Consider the following 19,345-nt stretch of genomic DNA (forward strand, 5'->3'; position numbering starts at 1 on the left):
CCCAGAATCCCAGATTAGGAAGAGACCTCAGAGAATATCTAGTCTGCCTCATACCTGAATAAGAGTCCTACAATGTACCCAACAAGTGGTCATTGAATCTCTGCATGAAGATTTCCAATTAAGATGAACCTTTTAGAAAGCTCTGATTACCAGCAGTTTGTTGTTTTTCCCCTTAAATTAAGCCTAAATCGGCTGAATGCCTTCATAACACCTAATGTTTTACTTAAGCTGCCTCAGCCTAGCACCTCAGGGTATCCATTAATGAATCTTTGTCAAGGCAGTATGAGTTTGCCAATGGAGCACTCTGGCATTCTGTGTTTGGCCTTGTGCTATTTACACATTTTTTCCAATTTTGTCATTGATTAATTTATCATTTTTATCAATTGTTTGAATAAAGGCATAAGCCATCAAATTTGAAAATGACAACGCTAGGAGGAATAACTAATAAACTGTATTATAGAATCAACATTCAAAAAGTTCTTGGCAGATTAAATTATTGGATCTTGGATCTTCACACACTAGATCATTAGGTCAAATTTACAGGGACAAATGTAGCAGAAATTTGAGTTAGTTTTGTTTTGTTTTTGTGTTTTGTGGTTTTTTTTTGCTTTTTGGAGGGAGAAGACAGGACAATTGGGGTTAAATGATTTGCCCAAGGTCACATGGTTAGTAAGTGTTAAGTGTCTGAGGACAGATTTGAACTCCAGGGTCAGTGCTCTATTCACTGTGCCCCCTAATCACCCCAATGTTTTTTTTTTTAATCTCTCAAATGTAAGATGGAGAAGGCATATCTAGGCATCAGTTAATCTGTTTCAGATGAAAGTCATGAATGGGCAGCAAATCAATATGAGTCAATATTTGATGCATCATGGCCACCAAAAAAAGTTCATGTGATTTTAGGCTACATTAAAAAAAGACAAGAGTCTAGAAACAGAATGGTGAAAGTCCTATACATTGTTCTGGTTAGACCACATCTGGGCTATTATGTTCAGGTCTGGGTACCAAATTTTAGGAAAAACAGAAAAATTGGAAAGAATTTGAAGGAGAACCGGCAAGTGTAATGGTAATGGGGATCTGAAGATCTTCCCTGCCCCTTGTAATGGCAAGCAAACAAGTACTTAGTGCCTTGCCCCAAGTTAAGCCTTGCCCTTGATTATATCAAGTCTTTGTTGAGAAACAGAACTTGTGAAACCCACAATGGGAGGAACTTGCTGATGCAACAGGAAAGGGCAGAACAGGGAGGAGCTGATGACCAGAATAAAAAACTGAGCACAAGCTGAGAGAGAACCAGAACTGCTGGGCGCAAGCAGCTTGGAGGCTGAGCAACTAGCATGAGTGAGAGAGAGGGGGGCATTCTTGCTTAAGGTAGCATGTTTTGTTTTGAAGGCCTGACAGAGGGGAGGCTTGAGAAGGCTTGTGAATGTTGGTGTTCACTGCATTGGTTATGTGTACCAACTTCTTGGTTATTGTAATGAATTTGGCTTTCTGGTTTGGGGATTCAGTTTTATGGTATTTGAATAAATGCTTTGGTTCTGTCCTCCATCTGGAGAGCTTGTTACATTTTGTGATTCACAACTTCACCAGCACATTCATAGCTGCTGTGGGCACTGTGAATATTGCATTGGTGTTATAGCAGGATAGTGTAAGCTTCCTAAATCATGCCATATAAAGTTATTGTAAAGGAATTTGAATGTGAAGCCTAGGGAAAAGAAAACTCAGGGGAGATGTCATATCTCTGTTCAAATATTTGAAGGGATGTCATATGAAAGAGGAAATAGATTTGTTCTTATTGGCCCAAGAAGGCAGAATTATGAGCAATGGATGGAAGTTGAAAAGAGGCTAATTCATATTTAAGGAAAAATTTTCTGTAAATTATGGCTATCCAAAAGTGGAATGGACTTCTTCAGGAGATAATTTTCTAACCTCTTCCCTCATTGTTAATCCAGCAAAGGTTAGATGATCACTTGTCAAGAATATAGTAGAAAAAATTTTTGTTTGGATGTGAATTGTATTAAGTAACCTATGAGGTCACTCACAACTGTCAGAATATGTGACTTTGTTCGTGTACCCAGTGACAGGGAAATAGCTGAACAAACTATGGTACCTAGTAATGGAATAGTCAAGTTAACAATCATTTATTAAGTATTCATTGTTTGTCCTCAAGAAGTTCACAATCTAAATGAGAAGACGACATGCAAACAACTATGTACAAACAAGAGATAGATAGATAGATGATAGATAGATAGATAGATAGATAGATAGATAGATAGATAGATAGATAGATAGATAGATAGATAGATAAAGATATATGATAAATTGGAGATAGTCTCAGAAGAAAGATACTACATTAACAGGGACTAGAAAGTGCTTCTGGAAGATAGTATTTTAGTTGATATTAAAGGAAAGCAGAGGTGCAAGGAGGTAGAGATGAGGAGAGAGACAAGTATGGGAGATAGAGATTAAGAATGACAAATAATAGGAATTTAAAGAAATGTTGAAAGATCTAAAATAGTGTGAAGTGAAAAGTACAACCTAGTAAAATGTACAATTGGCTAAAAAATTTTACAATTCATAGTCATGCATTGGGCTGTGTTGACTCCAGCAAATTTCACACTATATTTTATGACCCCCCAAGCTTCTCCCTGACACAATGGCCCATGTTTTTAAAAAACACCAGGAGTATTCTTATGATGCTGTATGGTGCTGAGTCATGGAATATCCTAACCATTAATGAATTACAGCTGGAGACTTTTATTTTAAAGGCAACAGAGAGTTTTATAGGGGCATAAATAGATTATAATATTACCAACAAAAAATCAGGCAAGTGGCAAGTGTGTAAATAGTGTGCATTTTCATTATGGAGAGTTTAATTTTTTTGTTAGCATGGTTTTTTTTTTTCCCGAGGAAAAAAAGATACTTTTTGGACCTTCATTGGAAAAGGCTTTTATTTTTTTTTAGACATTGTAGTTTTATAAGTTTGTGAATTCCATATATAAAGTATAAATAAAAAGAAAGCTTGGGTCATAGTCAAAATTAATAATTTCTAAATTTATACCAAATGATAACTAGTAGGAAAGTGTTACAGACCTTATATCAAATGCTGGAAATATTTTAAATTGTTTCATGTGATTGTTTAAAATATTCATGACTTATAGAGAAAATACTGCAATAAAAAAAACTCCTAGTAGCTAGTTGGTCAATTAGTAGCTATTTTTAGCTTTTTATGGTTACTAAGCTTAGATATACCACAAACATTTGGCTATCTATAACTAAGTCTCTAATTTAACCTTTCATAGACAAAATTCAAATATATGTACCATTTCCCTCCTCCTTTATATTATGCATAAATACTGTACTGAGAAATATGGTCAATTTGTTAGAACACATTAGAGACATTACTACTTCAAATCTTTAACCCCAAATTAAAGGTCTCTCTATAGCTTCAATGACTACTTTGCTTTGAGGATAAAGAAACATTTTACATGAATTGCCTTTTATGTTCTCTCAAAAGTCTGAGATTTTCTTATGTTATTGGACATATAAAGGTTAAGTCTTTAAAAATGGAATTTCTATCTTCAATAAAAACAGCAATTAAAGAGAAAAGAGCAGATTAATGAATTCAGAAAAAGAAGAAATTTAAAACCCCCAATTAAATACAAAAACAGAAATCCTAAAAATCAAAGGAGAGATTAGTAAATTTGAAGGTAAAAAAAACAAACATTTAACTAAAAAATTAAGCTAGGAGCTGGTTTTGTGAAAACAAAACAAAACAAAAACAAAACTATTGACTAATTCGCTTTTAAAAATATATAAGAGAAGAAAACCAAAATTACAAGTACAAAAGTGAAAAAAGTGAATGAATATCAGTGATGAAAATATTCTTAACCATTAAAGATATCTTAAAGTGGAACAGACTGTTTTGGGAGGTACTATGTTACTCCTTACTAGGGGTCTTCATGTGAAAGCTGTATAAATACCTGTCAGCTATGAAAGCTGGATGAATGAATGAAAGCTGTCAGCTATGTTGTAGGGGGAATTCTTGGTCAGGTTCAGATGGCTTCTGAGATCTCTTTCAAATCTCAGCTTCTATGCAAAGAAATAGTACTTTAAAACTGTGCAAAGAAATGCAGTTAAATAGTACATTCTTGGGCAGCTAGGTGGTACAGTGAATAGAGCACCGGCCCTGCAGTCAGGAGGACCTGAGTTCAAATCCGGCCTCAGACACTTAACACAAAAACTAGCTGTGTGACCTTGGGCAAGTCACTTAACCCCAATTGCTCTCAAAAAAACCAAAAAAATTCCTTATAATAGTACATTCTTTTTTGTTTACTTTCTTTCTTCCTTTTTTTTTTTTTTACTAATTCCTTTGTTGCTTCTAGAAATTATTTATACTCATGTTTTTAAAATGAGATTCCAGTGAATTAATTATCTATATTGTGTTCTTTCAGTGCCTAAGCTGGGTGGACCCATGTCATATTTTCCCTTAACATTTATTTTAAACTTTTTTATGGTTACTATTCAGGCTTCTAGGAACCTGGGAGGAATTTCTCATCTTCTAATAGCACATGATTATCCACTGCTGTGAAAGTATAAATCACTTTACCTGGTAAATGATGATTGATAATATTTCCTCAGTTCATTCTTTAATTTTTTTATTGGCTTCAGTTTTTATGTTGATAAACAGTCAACACATGGTAATTCAGCCTGGTGGAGTAGAACAAACACTGGGCCAGGAGCCAGAAAACTTTATGTCTAGTCCTGGCTTTGTCACTAGCCTCCCTCTCTGCTTTTCAGTTTCCCTATCTGTAGAGATAATAATATTAGCCTTATCTATCTCTTATGGTGGTGGGGAGGTTCAAATGAGTCTTTTGAGAGCTATAAAGTATTGTACAAATTAACTTATTGCTATCCATTAGGTGATTACTTAGTAGTTGGTTATCCAGGCTCTTTGTTTCTCTTCATCTGCTTTTCAGAATTTGACCAGACATTAGTACCTCTATAAAAAGGAAATGAAAGATGAAACTCAAATTAGTTCTTTTTTTCCTTGTTAGTAGATTGGTTAACAATTATATTGCAATGACTACACTTGTATAACCTATATTGAACTGCTTGCCTTCTTAATGGGGGTAGACTGGGGAGGGGAGGGAGGAAGAGGGACAATTTAGAGCTCAAAGTGTTAAAAGCAAATGTTAAAAATCATGTTTACATGAAACTGGGGAAAAATAAAATACTAAATAAAAGCTAAAAAATATAATGTATAACATTTTCAAGAAAGTATGGTGGTGCTCTAGAAGCAAAGACAATGATGGTTTGAGCATAGAGAAAGGTGACTGACTAGTGAAGAGTCATGGGAAAGGAGAAGGGAATACAGATATGTAAGTAACATGTTGAGATTTTCTCAATAGCCATCAATTTACTTCCCCTCAAAACATTAATTTTTTCTTCACGTGTGCAAAAGTAAAACTTAAGGTAAATATACAAAAATCTAAATTGTAGATTTAGATTTTTGTGGAAAGGAACAATTTATGCAAAAAATCCACTTGATCATGTTCTCAGTATTTCCCCTGGCTTTAAGGTATTTTTCAGTCACATACCACATCCTCATTCCACTTGATCACAACCTCGTGTTTATGAGATTAATATGTTACCAAAGAAAAAATTGACTCATCAATTCAGCATTCTGACTTGGGTATATGATCAAACACTGGGTGGAAGGGGGTGAATTAAGCTGAAGTTTATGTGTATTAGAAAAACAGGAGAGAAATAGGAAACATTTTTGTATAGTTCTCTCCTTTCTGTTACTTCTCCTTTCTGGCCTTCATATTCTATTTGGAAAAACAAGAAATCTCCTATTTCTTCTTTTCCATTCATTTGATTTTTATGAAGTATATCTTTTTTCCTCTTCTGTTTGCATTTCTATCAAATTGATTCTGTTTTAGACAATTGGAAGTGAGCAGACGCATAAAAATCTCTCCTAAATCCTATAATTATATTTATGAATATTATACATAGTATCAAGTCAATATTTTTTTCAAAGTTCTTTCTTAATATTTCAGTAAGTATACTTTTCAAATATGTGGGAGTTGTTTTTTTTTCTTTTTAAGACAGAGGGATTAGTATTTCTTTGGAAATGAAAGCAAATTGTTCAGGTAGCTGAATGGATCTTCTCTGATGCAACAATTCATTGTGTAGTCCTGATTTATATTTTTATATAGGCCCCTCCCTAGCACCTTGAATAGACTCCCTGTGGTGAATTTAAGTCAAACATGAACAAGTTGTACAGGATGAAAAAATATGAATGGGATATAGTGTTTCATTAGATAATGTTCTCACATCAACGAGATCACAGATTCTTTGATATATTAAAACCTAGGCATAAAACGATAGGCTGTGTGAAAAAGTGGCAACGATAACAATAACAACAATAACGAAAACAATAATAACATAACATTTATATAGTGCTTACTATATGCCAGGCACTCTACTAAGAGCTTTACAATTATTATCTCCCTTGATATTCACAACAACCCTGGGAGGTAGGTGCTCTCATTATCCTCATTTTACAGATGAAGAAACAGGCAAACAGAGTTTAAGCGATTTTCCCAGAATCACACAGCTAGTAAGTGTCTGAAGTCACATATGAACTCAGGTCTTCCTGACTCTGGGCCTAGGACATTACCCATTGTGCCACATAGCTCAACTTAATCCAAACATTTACACACACACACACACACACCCCACTCTGCTGAGTGCTATGAATGCAAAGACAAAAATAGAACTTCCTCTTCATCAAGAAACTTGCATTCACTGGAAGTACACATCAGTTCTAGGGCATGAGGCCAGTTCTAGAACTATAATCTTCTGATGGTTGATCAGGAACGGTCTATGAGGAAGGTGGCATCTGAATTGTGTTTTGAAGGAAACTTGGAATTCTAAGATATGGAGGTGAGCAGAGAGTACATTCCAGACTAAGGGAACTACTTATGCAAAGTGGGAAATGGATGTCATACGTAGAAGAACATTAGTAGGACACTGTGACTAGAACAGGAGGAAGGTGAACTAAATGAAAGATGTAAGGAAGGGCCAGATTTTAGCAAGATTTAAATTCCAAGCTAAGAGTTTCTGTTCTGTTTTGTTGTTTTTCACCTGAGGGCCAAAAGAGGAAGGCCCAGAAGACTTTTGAGCTGAGGAGTGACACAATTGGACCTATGTTTTAGGAATATAAATTTAGTAGCTGTACAGAGAACACATTGGATAGGGGAAAGATTGGAATCAGTAGGAGGTCATTGTAATAGTGTAGGTGAAAGAACGTGAGAACGTAAGTTAGGGTAAAGGCTGTGTGACAGAAGACAAGGGGAGGAATAAGAGAGTTGTTATAGGGATGTGTGAAATCACCAAAATTTGCTTACTGAATGAGTGGGGTAAAGGAGAAGGAAGAGTCAAAGATGACCCGAAAGTAGTTTTTATGGTTATAGCTAATAATTATAATAATAGCTAACATTTAGTTGGTGCTTTAAGGTTTACAAAATATTTCCATATGTTTATCTGTTGCTTGTAATAACCCTGGGTAGGTAGGTGCTAGTATAATCCCTTTTTTATTTATGAAAAACCTGAAGTGAAGTTATATGATTTGTCACAGAGCTAGTTAGTGTCTGAGGCAGGATTTAAATCCATGTCTTCCTAATTCCAAGTTGTGTGATCTATCCAACACACCATCCTGCCTTTCATTTTATATGTGCAATTATATATACATACATATGTGTGTGTATCGACATATATAGGGCCTAAGACTGAGGACATATTTACATATATATATGTGTGTGTGTATAGACATGTATAGAGCCTAAGACTCTGAGGATATATTTACATATGTGTGTGTATAGACATATATAGAGCCTAAGACTCTGAGGACATTATACATATATATGTGTGTGTATACATACAAACATACATATAAACATACATACAGCACTGCCTCTTATGTGTATATATATTATATATATATAAATATTTTTAAGGCTTACTATTTAGATCATTTTATAAATATGAGGTACATCTTTGTCTCTATGTAGTCTAGTAGTAAGCAATATAAAGGAGACAATCACCTATACTTTGGAAGAATCTTATTTTCCATAATAATGTTCATTGCCACCGTTATAATTTGAAACAGATTATTTTTATTTTACACATCTGGGAGCTTTTTAGTCCTAAATGATGTTAAATTTTATTTATCTCTTGCAGCAGTTTTATAGGGTCAAATTCTAAGTTATTACAGTTACCCTGCATGACCTCTACCTTTCCTCCTTTATTTTCTTATCCATGCCAAAGGAGTATCTTTCTTTGTCACTACTATTACTCTTATCCTTTACATAATCTCTGCTTGACTACCCTCCATCTCTCTTGAGATTCCCTGGGCATCCTCCTCTGATATATTGTTTGATCTCTCAGCCTAGATCAGTGCTACAGTACTGGTTCATACATAGAGAATCAAGAGCTAAGGAAATTGGCCTCAGGAGTAAATGTTGCTGTTTTATTCTCATTAGTGTCTGACCAGGAATGACAATATTCCAAGATCCACATATGCGCTCTTCATATCTGTAGAAGAGTGTGCTCAAGATACTTTTGATGCTTATTCATCAATTCAATATCCTAGATGCATTTATTAAGGTGAGCTACTTCCAGGGAGGAAGTTATGTCTCTGCCTACAAGGTTGGGACTAAACTATGTTTGTTTAACTCATTTTGTGTTCTCATTAAAGACAAAGAGGCAATAAATGTGGAATGATGCTGATTTAGTAGAGCACTATACTTTCCTCAGGAGTGCAGATAAACACTGCATTAACTACATGAGGGTGCTGGGTCTGTCTGGTCAGAGTCCATAATCCTCCAAGGTATACATCTGTTCTCTTTCAGTTCGGCATTGTTAAGTCCTCTAATGGCCTGAGAAAGATAATTCATAATTCTAATCTGACTAAAACTCCAACCTAGTCTTGGTTTATACATTAGGGAAACTGATCCACTGTTTGCTTGTGGAATTGCTGGTTTTATTGAAAATTTCTTTATATGTAGGGCTAATCAATAGAAAAGAAAATGTTAGGAAACATGACTCATTTATCTACAAAGCTTTAAGATTTACAAACCCCTTTCCTCATGACAACCCTGTGAAGTAAGTAGTACCACGCTATAATCTTCATCTGGCAGATAGGGAAATACAGGGTTTCAGAAGTTAAGTGCCTTCCCTAGCACACAGTTACTAGGGCCTAAGGAGAGGACTCCATTTAGTTTTCCAATTCCAGCTCCAACATTCTGTTCCTTACACCATAGTCCCAAAAAGGTAGGGTCCCATTACATAGGGAATGATTCTTCCATTTGAACTTTTAACAAGCCTTTCCTTAGGATAATGGTTTAAAATTTTGGCAAGCACATGTCTTTTGAGTTTCTGGGTTTTTTTATATTCTTTCTAAAATGTATATGGGTATGTATGTAGAGGGGCTATACATATAGATGTGTCCATAGGCACATGTATAACTAACTCTGTGATACTCTGCCACATGTACTCTCACAATTTCTCTTACTCCTAAAAGGAATTCAGATGGGGGACTTAAGTTGAGTTGAAGACTTTCAGGATATAGAAATAGAGAATCAAAGGCTAAAGAAATTATGTTGTGGGGGCGGCTAGGTGGCTCAGTGAGTAAAGTGCCGGCCCCTGAATCAGGAGGACCTGAGTTCGGTTCAGGCCTCAGACACTTAACACACACACACACACACACACACACACACACAAACTAGCCATGTAACCTTGGGCAAGTTACTTAACCCCAATTGCCCTCCAAAAGGCGAAAAAGAAAAATTATGTTGTGTTATTCTCAACAAGGTTCAACCAGAATTTATAATACTCCAAGGTCCAAATCTATCCTCTTCATATCTATCTACTTTGTAGAAGAGTGAGTTCAAGATATTTTTGATGCATATTCATTCATTTAACATCTTAGCTATATTTATTAGGTAATTGTTATGGGCAAAGATCCGTGGATATAAAACAAAAATGAAACATTTCTTGCTTTCAAGGAGCTAACATTTTATTAGGAGGAAAATAAGTTGTATGTAGACAGAGATATAAAATATATTCAAAATAAGATCTGGGGTTTGGGGGGGAAGGGAATTACTGTCCTCTATTCATATGGGGATCATTTAACTTGGAAAGATGGTGGGGGGAAAGGGTGTAGTTCAGAAAGGAGGGACTTGACTGAGATGAATGCTGTGCTTCTGTGATTACTTCTGCGTTTATCTCCCAGACAAATGGATCAGGGACCTCTGCTTGCAAAACTTTACACAAAAGATAATTTTGTGTTCTGTGTGTTTGACTGGAAGGCTAATTAGAGTATACCTGATAGAATGCTATACCTATCCCCCGACCATTTAAGGAAAACAACTCAGCTGAAGGACCTGAATATTTTAAAATGGTTAAGTAATTCCCTAATCGATTACTTGTCAGAAAAAGCTTCTGACCCAATGGATCTTTAAAATGGAGAGTTGGACCCACCCTCCTTTTCTCTTTTCCAATCTACTGAGCATACCCTGAGTCTCTGATCTTCTCCCTAGAGTCTCATACCACCCAATCAGAGCAAGAAGCTGGATGGCAAACATCTGGCAGCTAAAGCATGTGAGGGTTTAGTTGAGCCTGAGTCTGGGTTTGCTGGAGGCCAATTCTGTTTTAATTCTTTCCTGAGTATAGGTGACCAATTGTGAGGTTGATTTTTCTAATCTTGGAAGCAATCTTGTGAATTTAAGAGGTATAGAGATCCTAGGTCCCTTGGTCACAGATAGAATTGGCAAAGGGAGAATATCTTAACCAATGGCTGGCTTTGCCAGAGGAGAGGAAATTAGAGGAAAGTGTTTGGGATAGTGCCAAGTTGAGATAAAATGAAATATCCTTTTTCAACAGTTCTGCAAACCACTTCATGTTCTGAAGTTTAAGTCTCAAACTCTTGAGAAGTATAACAGTATTTATAAATATTGCTTCTCATTTATGTTAAGCATTTTCTTATGGGAGTAGAGGAAGCACATAGCTGTCCTAGACCTGATATGACTCCCTGCTTCTTTTGGAGAGACTCTAAAAATAAGCCAAACCCAACCTTTAAATCATTTTCAACAAGGGTCCAGGTTAGGGGATGTAAAACTTCAAAGACAATGAGAACACCCTGATCCCCCCCTCTTTGGGGAACAGGCACCCCTATGTTTTAACCCAGCCAAGACTGAATCCATAGTTGAGAGGAACCCCTTAGCAAAGGAGAAGGTGAAATCAGCTTTCAGGCCCCTAAGGCCATCAGTGATTAAGGTTCTTGTACTTAAGGGCTTAGTTCGATGGACTGATTCTAATCAACCCTGAGTGCTTTATTTATTATTTTTTGGCAATTAGGGGGTGCATTAGAATGAGCTCCAGTCCTGGAGTTGTATCATTACCATCCTTCTCCTCTTCCTCATTATTTGGGGTTCATCTGAGGATTTACACTTTTTTTGAACTAATCCTCCTTACTGTATCAACAGATGAGTTTGGACTATTTAATGTATTTGTAGAAATCCATTGGAGAAAAGTGGGGTGTCCTGTGAGTTTCAGAGGCACCAATAAAAATGTCTTTTTTTCCACGAACACCATCTAAAGGGCCTTTTGCATTGTCAGGGGATCAAGTAGGGAAAATGTATGGGTTTGCCCTATGTATCTCAGGGAACCATGGAAGTTTTTTTACCCAGGATATTTTGGTTTCTTATTTGAGGGTAAGGAGAAGACTTTCATTGAACTTTAGGTTCCTAATGCCTGTGGGGAGAGCCCCAGGGGTTCCTTTGGGATTACAGCTTCTCTGAGAGGGGAAGTTAGTTTTTATTTCCTTTTTTTTCTATTTGCTTGGTTTGGAGTCTCTAAGAAGGACTAAGTGGGCTAATAAACTCTGTAACAAGTTGTTTGTTGAATTTGCACCACTTTGTATGGGGGGGGGCGGCGCGTTACAATCTCCAGGACTACCTGGGGTGATAGGCTGGGCTCTCCCCAGACTCAATTTTGGTACTGTCAAAGAACTATGCCATTTGAGATACGATACTATTTGAGATTATTCAGTGCAAGGCACTAGGGGGATGCATTTGGAAGGACAATCCTTGAGTTTGAACAGAACCAACAAAAAACTTTACATAATTGGGATATATGGATATATGTGCCAATTTCACTGAAGCCCTTTTGTTTTAGACAGCAAACATTTAACCAGTAGAAAAGTTGAACGATAGAAAACTGCTGTTGAACACAGCTCACGCTGGGGGTGGGTGAGAATATGCTTCCCCTCTCAAGATCCGCTCTCAGCTCTGTACTCAGGCATTTGTGGATGAGGTTCAAACCTCAGGAAGTCAGGTCACTTTTTTGCTTATTTAAATGGCTAGCTCATAGCTCCAGGGGAAATGATTTAAAATCTTAGGTTTTGGATCATTTCTACAGTCCCCTCCAAAGTAGGGATTAGAAAGGTACTTACTGTATAATGTGGATCAGGATGGTTACTTATTTCTTCCATATAAAGGAAATGCTAAACACAAAAGATACACAAAAACACATTAACAAAAACTAAAATAAACAGCATTAGTAATGTAACTATTATACTCTCCCATGTGATTGATGATTAAAGTATCAACACATGATTCGATTTGAAGGACTGCTAAATAGGATTTTACATTTTACCTTGGCACCAAAAAACTCTCACCAGGTCCATTTCTTCTGGCAAACCCAGTCATGAGTCAGCTCCTTTCCTTGGTGGTGGTTGTACTCTCTGATGTAGAAACTCCCTTTGCTATTAGTCAGCTCCAAACAAGAAACTAAAGATGTGCGTGCAATCTCTCCAGTTTACATTGTTGTCTAACCCTAGACACCTTCATTGTGGAATCATCTGTTCTAGGGGTGTGCTGGTAATGTTTAACAACCATTTCTCTGGCGGAAAAAAGTAAACATGCCCCAAACTTAAGACTGATCTGCAATAGGAACATTTTACTTCATCAGTTTCTTAAATCTAGACAAACAACAAAACATCAAGTCAAACTCACGTTTGTAGTATTGTCAATTTCAAAGATATAAATTCTCACATGGAAAATTTAACAATACTTATAGCTGGTTCCAGCACACCCCTGGCAATTTCATCACCTAAATTCACAAAAGAAAGAAAACATAAAGAGGCAGCTAAGGAGCCCAAAGCCCAGACTCAATCTTACCCAAACTTACACAGGTCTTCAAGCTGTTAAGTGCTTGCAATTCAATATTTCTCCCCAGGGTAGGGTGAAAGGCACCAGACCTCTTTCCCCACCCCTTCAAGGATAAGCTTGAATATTTTTGACCTGATCTACAGTCAGGAAGAGAAGAAGTAGAAAAAATAGCTAATTTGTTTTGAAAAATCCCTCTTTGAGTCATCTATTCTTCCTGTTTAGTGGCTAATAAAGGTTTTGCTTCATCATCTCAAAGTGAGAGCTCTGTAGTGATAAGTCCTATTCATCTCGTGAAGTTGCTAGAGGTGCAGGCTCAGCACTCCATGGTGGGGGTGGAGTAATCCAATTCAACCCTCATGACATGTATATGCATGTGTAAAGTATATAATGTGTATTAAATTATATGTAAAATATATATGTATATGTAAATAGCCACACTATTCCGAAGTCACAGATTTAGAGCTGTATGAAATCTGTATTTAAAGCTGTATGAAATACCTAGTCCATTTTCCCTCCTACCATTTTATACCTGAGAAAAATTGAGTCCCAGAGAGTTTAAGTGACTTGTCAGAGGTTACAGCTAGTAAATAGATTCAGGTTTTAAAGTTAAAATCCTCTGATTTCAAATGCAGTAATATTCTACAGCATCACGATGCTTTTCTATATATAAAGATTCTCTGTGAATTTTTTAACAGAATTAAGTCTACAAATGTGAGAATATTGTTGAGAATTTATACTTACAAGTCAGGAAGTTAATTATCAGTTGCTATAGAAACCAAAACATAAACTTTTCTAGATTATTTAGATAGTATTTTATAAAATCACAGATTGTAATTGTATGTACAATGTAGAAAAGTAGTCACTACTTTGTGAAAGCAATTGCGGCTTCTGGTTCCAGTGCTTATATTTATATAATGTTCAAATATTAAAATAAATATGTATATCTTAACACGTGACAAAAAATTCTTCAGTAGAAACACAGGAAGTCAAGTATATGTTAGTAGGATCATAGCTCTAAGACTGAAAAATTACCTTAAGGATATCTAAAAGAATCTTACAAATGGGCTTTCGGCTTTTCTCCTAGCTTGGTGCCAGGTTCTGCTGCTTAAGTCTCATCCCTGAAACAAGATGGTGAAGGTCGGAGTCAATGGATTTGGCCGTATTGGGCGCCTGGTGACCAGGGCTGCATTCACCTCAGGTGAAGTAGACGTTGTGGCCATCAATGACCCCTTCATTGACCTCAACTACATGGTTTATATGTTTCAATATGATTCCACTCATGGCAAATTCAAGGGCACTGTCAAGGCTGAGAATGGGAAGCTGGTGATCAATGGAAAAGCCATTACCATCTTCCAGGAACGGGATACCACCAATATTAAATGGGGAGATGCTAGAGCTGAGTATGTTGCAGAGTCCACTGGAGTCTTTACCACCATGGAAAAGGCTGGGACTCACTTGAAGGGTGGAGCCAAGAGGGTCATCATCTCTGCCCCTTCTGCTGATGCCCCAATGTTTGTGATGGGAGTGAACCATGAGAAATATGATAATTCCCTTAAGATTGTCAGTAATGCTTCCTGTACCACCAACTGCTTGGCCCCCTTGGCCAAGGTCATTCATGACAACTTTGGCATTGTGGAAGGACTCATGACTATAGTCCATGCCATTACTGCTACCCAGAAGACAGTAGATAGCCCCTCTGGTAAGCTGTGGCGTGATGGGCGTGGTGCTGCCCAAAACATCATCCCTGCTTCCACTGGCGCTGCTAAGGCTGTAGGCAAGGTTATTCCTGAGCTGAATGGGAAGCTCACAGGCATGGCCTTCCATGTTCCTACTCCCAATGTATCTGTTGTGGATCTGACCTGCCGCCTGGAGAAACCTGCCAAATATGATGATATCAAGAAAGTGGTGAAGCAAGCATCAGAGGGACCCTTGAAGGGCATCTTGGGCTACACAGAGGACCAGGTTGTATCCTGTGACTTCAACAGCAATACTCACGCTTCTACCTTTGATGCTGGCACTGGTATTGCCCTCAATGACCATTTTCTCAAGCTCATTTCCTGGTATGACAATGAGTATAGTTATAGCAACCGTGTAGTAGACCTCATGGTCTACATGGCCTCCAAGGAGTAAAGTGGAAAGCCATGGATCTTCATCCCCAGCCAAAAAGAGGAAATCCACCACTGGGGAGCTCACATTCCTAACCTGTGTTCCTATACTAGGGATCCCATGTTCCATTCACATCCTTGTTCCAAAGCACCCCTGTAGTCGGGGGAAGAAGCCTAGAGTCCTGTATTGTGTACCATCAATAAAGTCAACATATTCAGTGCAAAAAAAAAAAAAAGAATCTTACAAATGAGGAAATTGAGGGTCAGAGAGTTTAAGAGTATAAAGCTGTGACATCTTCAGGCCTGAGGGATCCAGAATTTTCCAGTGTCTGAGTTATTCAGTGCAGGTTTCAGGGGCTCTTAGGCCACCTTGGACCCATTAGAGAGTAATCTGAAATCAGAAGATAAAATAAGAGAAGGAAGAGTTGTGGCCTACTGAAGAGATTCACTGTTGGATCTTAGGCAAGTTATTTAACTTCTTAGTACTATAGACAAATTTCTAAGACTTTATGTTGCAGAGAAGGTGCTGACCTGCATGGTGTGTGTGTATAGAATACATACATATATACAGAAATATATTTATATACACTTAATTGCTATACATACAAAATACATAAACATATATACATATTTGCTAGGGAGAATTTATGGAGGGATCTGAATGTCACTGCTTTATTGAGCAAAAATAGAGTCATTAAGAGCTTCTGAGCTTGAGACTGACACAATAAAAGTAGTGTCAAAGACATAGCTCATTCACCACACCTCGTCTTAACAAAGTGATAACTGGGTATATAGGTGACATCATTTAAAAAATATTTTCATTGGGGGCTCACTTTGACAAGTGTTGTGTGATTTGACCAGATGAGACTCTGGGCAACCGTTGAGAGCTGCCTCCCCCCCCCACCCCGGCTTTGAAAACCCAGATATTGATGCTTCCCTCTCTGGTAACTGTGATTAGGTATGGATGTATGTAATGGTTGGACAGTTTGGAAGCCTGTCTGCTGAAATGTTTCTCTGTCTTGTAACTTCTGCTTGTAACCTCTGTATACTCTGAAATGAGGGGTGCTGACCTTTTTCCCCTGAACTAGGTAAACGATATATGTTTGATTGATTAAAGGAAGATTGTTAACCCCTCCCAAAAATATTTTCTGGTTGTTGTTTTTTTTTACATCACCATAGTATTCTTTGTGTTCCTCCCCCTCCCCTTCTCCAAGAGCATCCCATATGACAAATAGTATTTTTTGGGGGAGGAAAAAAAAAGTCATCATAATTGATACTTTGAAAAAGCACAAAAACCTGTGCAATGTACAACACCTGTGTACTCCCACCTTCACAAGGGGGTAGGTTGTGGGTGTCTTCTCATCTCTTCTTTGGAGTTCCATTTGATCTTTATAATTTTTGTCACATTTACTTTTGATGTTTTGGTGTGTCATTCTTTCCATTTACATTGTTGTAGTTACTGTCTATATTGGATTTCACTGAGACATTTCTCTATTCTTCCAGGGCTTAATGTCATGATGTAATTGGCAAACAGGATCTTTTGGAGGGCTTCACCCTATTTAGGGAATGCCTCTTCCATTGATGCTTTCCACAAGGACATCTTCCATGAAGTGTTTTATGCCTCTGACAAAGGTATCTTCTGGTTTTATGCATCACTTCATTTATTAGAAGATCAAAGGATAAAGTTACCTCTGTAGTTGTCTCTATCAAGGAATATTATATGATGATAATGAAAACATGAGAGACAGAATAGAGATTTTAAATCTATGTTCTGTTTTACATAGTGTTTTCCTTTTTTTTTTGGAAATCAATATACAATAAATTCTGTAGTCTTTATCCCTGTTGGTTAATTGAATGACTGAAGGTGAGATAGGTTATAGAAAATCATTATGGTTTCATAAAGGATATCCTTCACACACACACACACACACACACACACACACACACACACTTTTTGTAAGAATTTTCAGGATGACTCCATTATTGTATGCCTGTGCAACCTGGAGAGTGTACTAGCACCATGCCAGGAAATTGAATCTCTTCCATTTGAATTGTCTTAGGAAGACTCTGAAGACCAGCTGGCAAGATAGGTACTCCTTTCTCAAGCTGAACTGCCAAGCATTCAAACCCTACTTCAGTGGACTGGCCATTTTATTCAAATACCCAATGTATGTTTGCTTAAATAAAACCAAAAAACTAAATCTATTTTATGGTTAAAGAAAATCATCTGCTGCTGAGTGAAGTGAGCAGAAGCAGGAGAACATTGTACACATTAACGGCAATATTGTTCGATAAACAACTTTGATAGATTTACCTCTTATCAGTAATGCAATGATCTAAGACAATTCCAAAAGAAAACATGATTGATAATGCTATCCACATCCAGAGAAAGAACTGTGGAGTCTGAATGCAGATTGAAGCATAATATTTTCTCTCTCTTTTTTCTTTCTTGTGGTTTTTCCCTTTTGTTCTGATTCTTCTCTTACAACAGAATTAATGTGGAAATGCTTAATATGATTGTACATCTATAGCCTAATCACACTGCATGCTGTCTTGGGGAGGGGGGAAGGGAGGGAAGAGGAAAATTTAGAACAATCTTATAAAAGTGAATGTTGAAAACTAAAAATAAATTAAAATAAATTAAAAAAAAACCTTAAAGTGCTAACAAAAAAAAGAAAATCATCTACAAAAGCCTTCCTCTTTTTATAGTTTCATAAAGGATATCCTTTACACACAACCTTTTTTGTAATGAGTTTTTTAGAGATGAAAGAATAGTTATACTGTTAGGTAGTTGCTGATGTCTTCTCAGTTCCTTTTTGGAGGGTTAATAGTACCTATGATTTTTGCTATAATCCAAGAAAGCTTCTTTATGGCACAACTCTAAAGAGAGTTAGGTAGGAGAATGCCATTTGACATTGACCCCTGTAATGCGAATGTAAATTTTAAAGATCTTCCCTGCCCCTAGGCTAAAGTGCACCAGAAGCCTGGGGAGGGAGGCTTGTTTTTCAGTAGATACTTCTTGATTGGCCAGTGGGTCAAGAAGGTTGTTACATTCTCTGAGCCAGGAGAAGGCTATATAAGCCCTGATGTGTAGCTTTGTTTTGGGACTCACTTTGAGAAGTGTTCTGTAATTTGATCTGAATTCTGGGAAGCCGTTGTTGAGAGTCCCCCGGCTTTGAAAAACCCAGAATGTGGAAACCCAGATGTTGACTGGGTATGGATGTAATGGTTGGACAGTTTGGAAATCTGTCTACTTGATGTTTCTGTCTTGATAATTATGCCTGTATACTTTGAGGGTGCTGACCTTTTCTCCTGAATAAGGTAAACGATATATGTCTGACTGATTAAAGTAAGCTTGTTAACCCATTTTGAGTTGCTTTCCTTTAACAAAGCAGATCCAAGAACCTGTGTGAGCAGGCACCCTGGGGACACTGGGGTGCTTGCTGCAACAACCCCTCACTCTTTGAAGTGCTAAAGAAAAATTGGATGGTACAGATCAATTTCATTCTATGTAACCTCATCATTTTTACTGTTATGTCTGGATATGGTCATTGGGAGTTGATGATTACGGTGGTGGGAGGTGCAGAAGATAGTCAGTCTCCTACAGAATAACACATGATCAGTACCTGTAACCATTCTACAAAGAGACAGTACCATACATAAGAAATGTGCAAAATGCTATGTGAGATTTAAGAAGCAGGAATATCATTATCAGCTTGGAAAGGTGTGCAAATAGAAGAGAAATCAGAAAAGGCTTTTAGGAAGAAGTAGTATTTAAGCTTGACTTTAGAGGCTGGGCATGATTTTCAACAGGAAGAAATGTGAGGAGGTGGAGTGAGGGAATACCAGCCATAGAGTCACTTATTACAATGACACAGAGATAGGTAATGACAAATATTATATTCTCCAGTCCAACTGGAGGTTTGGACACACACACAAAGTATAAAGTTGCATAGGTAGCAGTATACAAATGAATGGTAATGTAATTTTGGTTTTGATGAACACTAT

General features: G+C 37.1%; 1 protein-coding gene and 1 long non-coding RNA gene across 2 annotated transcripts in view; one reads left to right on the forward strand and one right to left on the reverse strand.

Annotated features, from left to right (window-relative positions):
* Positions 1-19,345, reverse strand: part of LOC138143314 (uncharacterized) — a 358,919-nt gene that overhangs the window by 83,624 nt on the left and 255,950 nt on the right. The gene's annotated exons all lie outside the window — the stretch shown is intronic.
* On the forward strand, positions 14,254-15,576 carry LOC138143308 (glyceraldehyde-3-phosphate dehydrogenase-like). The gene has a single exon (XM_069064511.1). It carries the CDS (start codon positions 14,361-14,363, stop codon positions 15,360-15,362), a length of 1,002 nt encoding a protein of 333 aa, XP_068920612.1. The 5' UTR covers positions 14,254-14,360; the 3' UTR covers positions 15,363-15,576.

The sequence above is a fragment of the Petaurus breviceps genome, unplaced genomic scaffold, assembly GCF_028583685.1.
Source record: "Petaurus breviceps papuanus isolate PSGF00001 unplaced genomic scaffold, PetGlider_PUasm1.0 90638, whole genome shotgun sequence".
Lineage (NCBI taxonomy): Eukaryota > Metazoa > Chordata > Mammalia > Diprotodontia > Petauridae > Petaurus > Petaurus breviceps.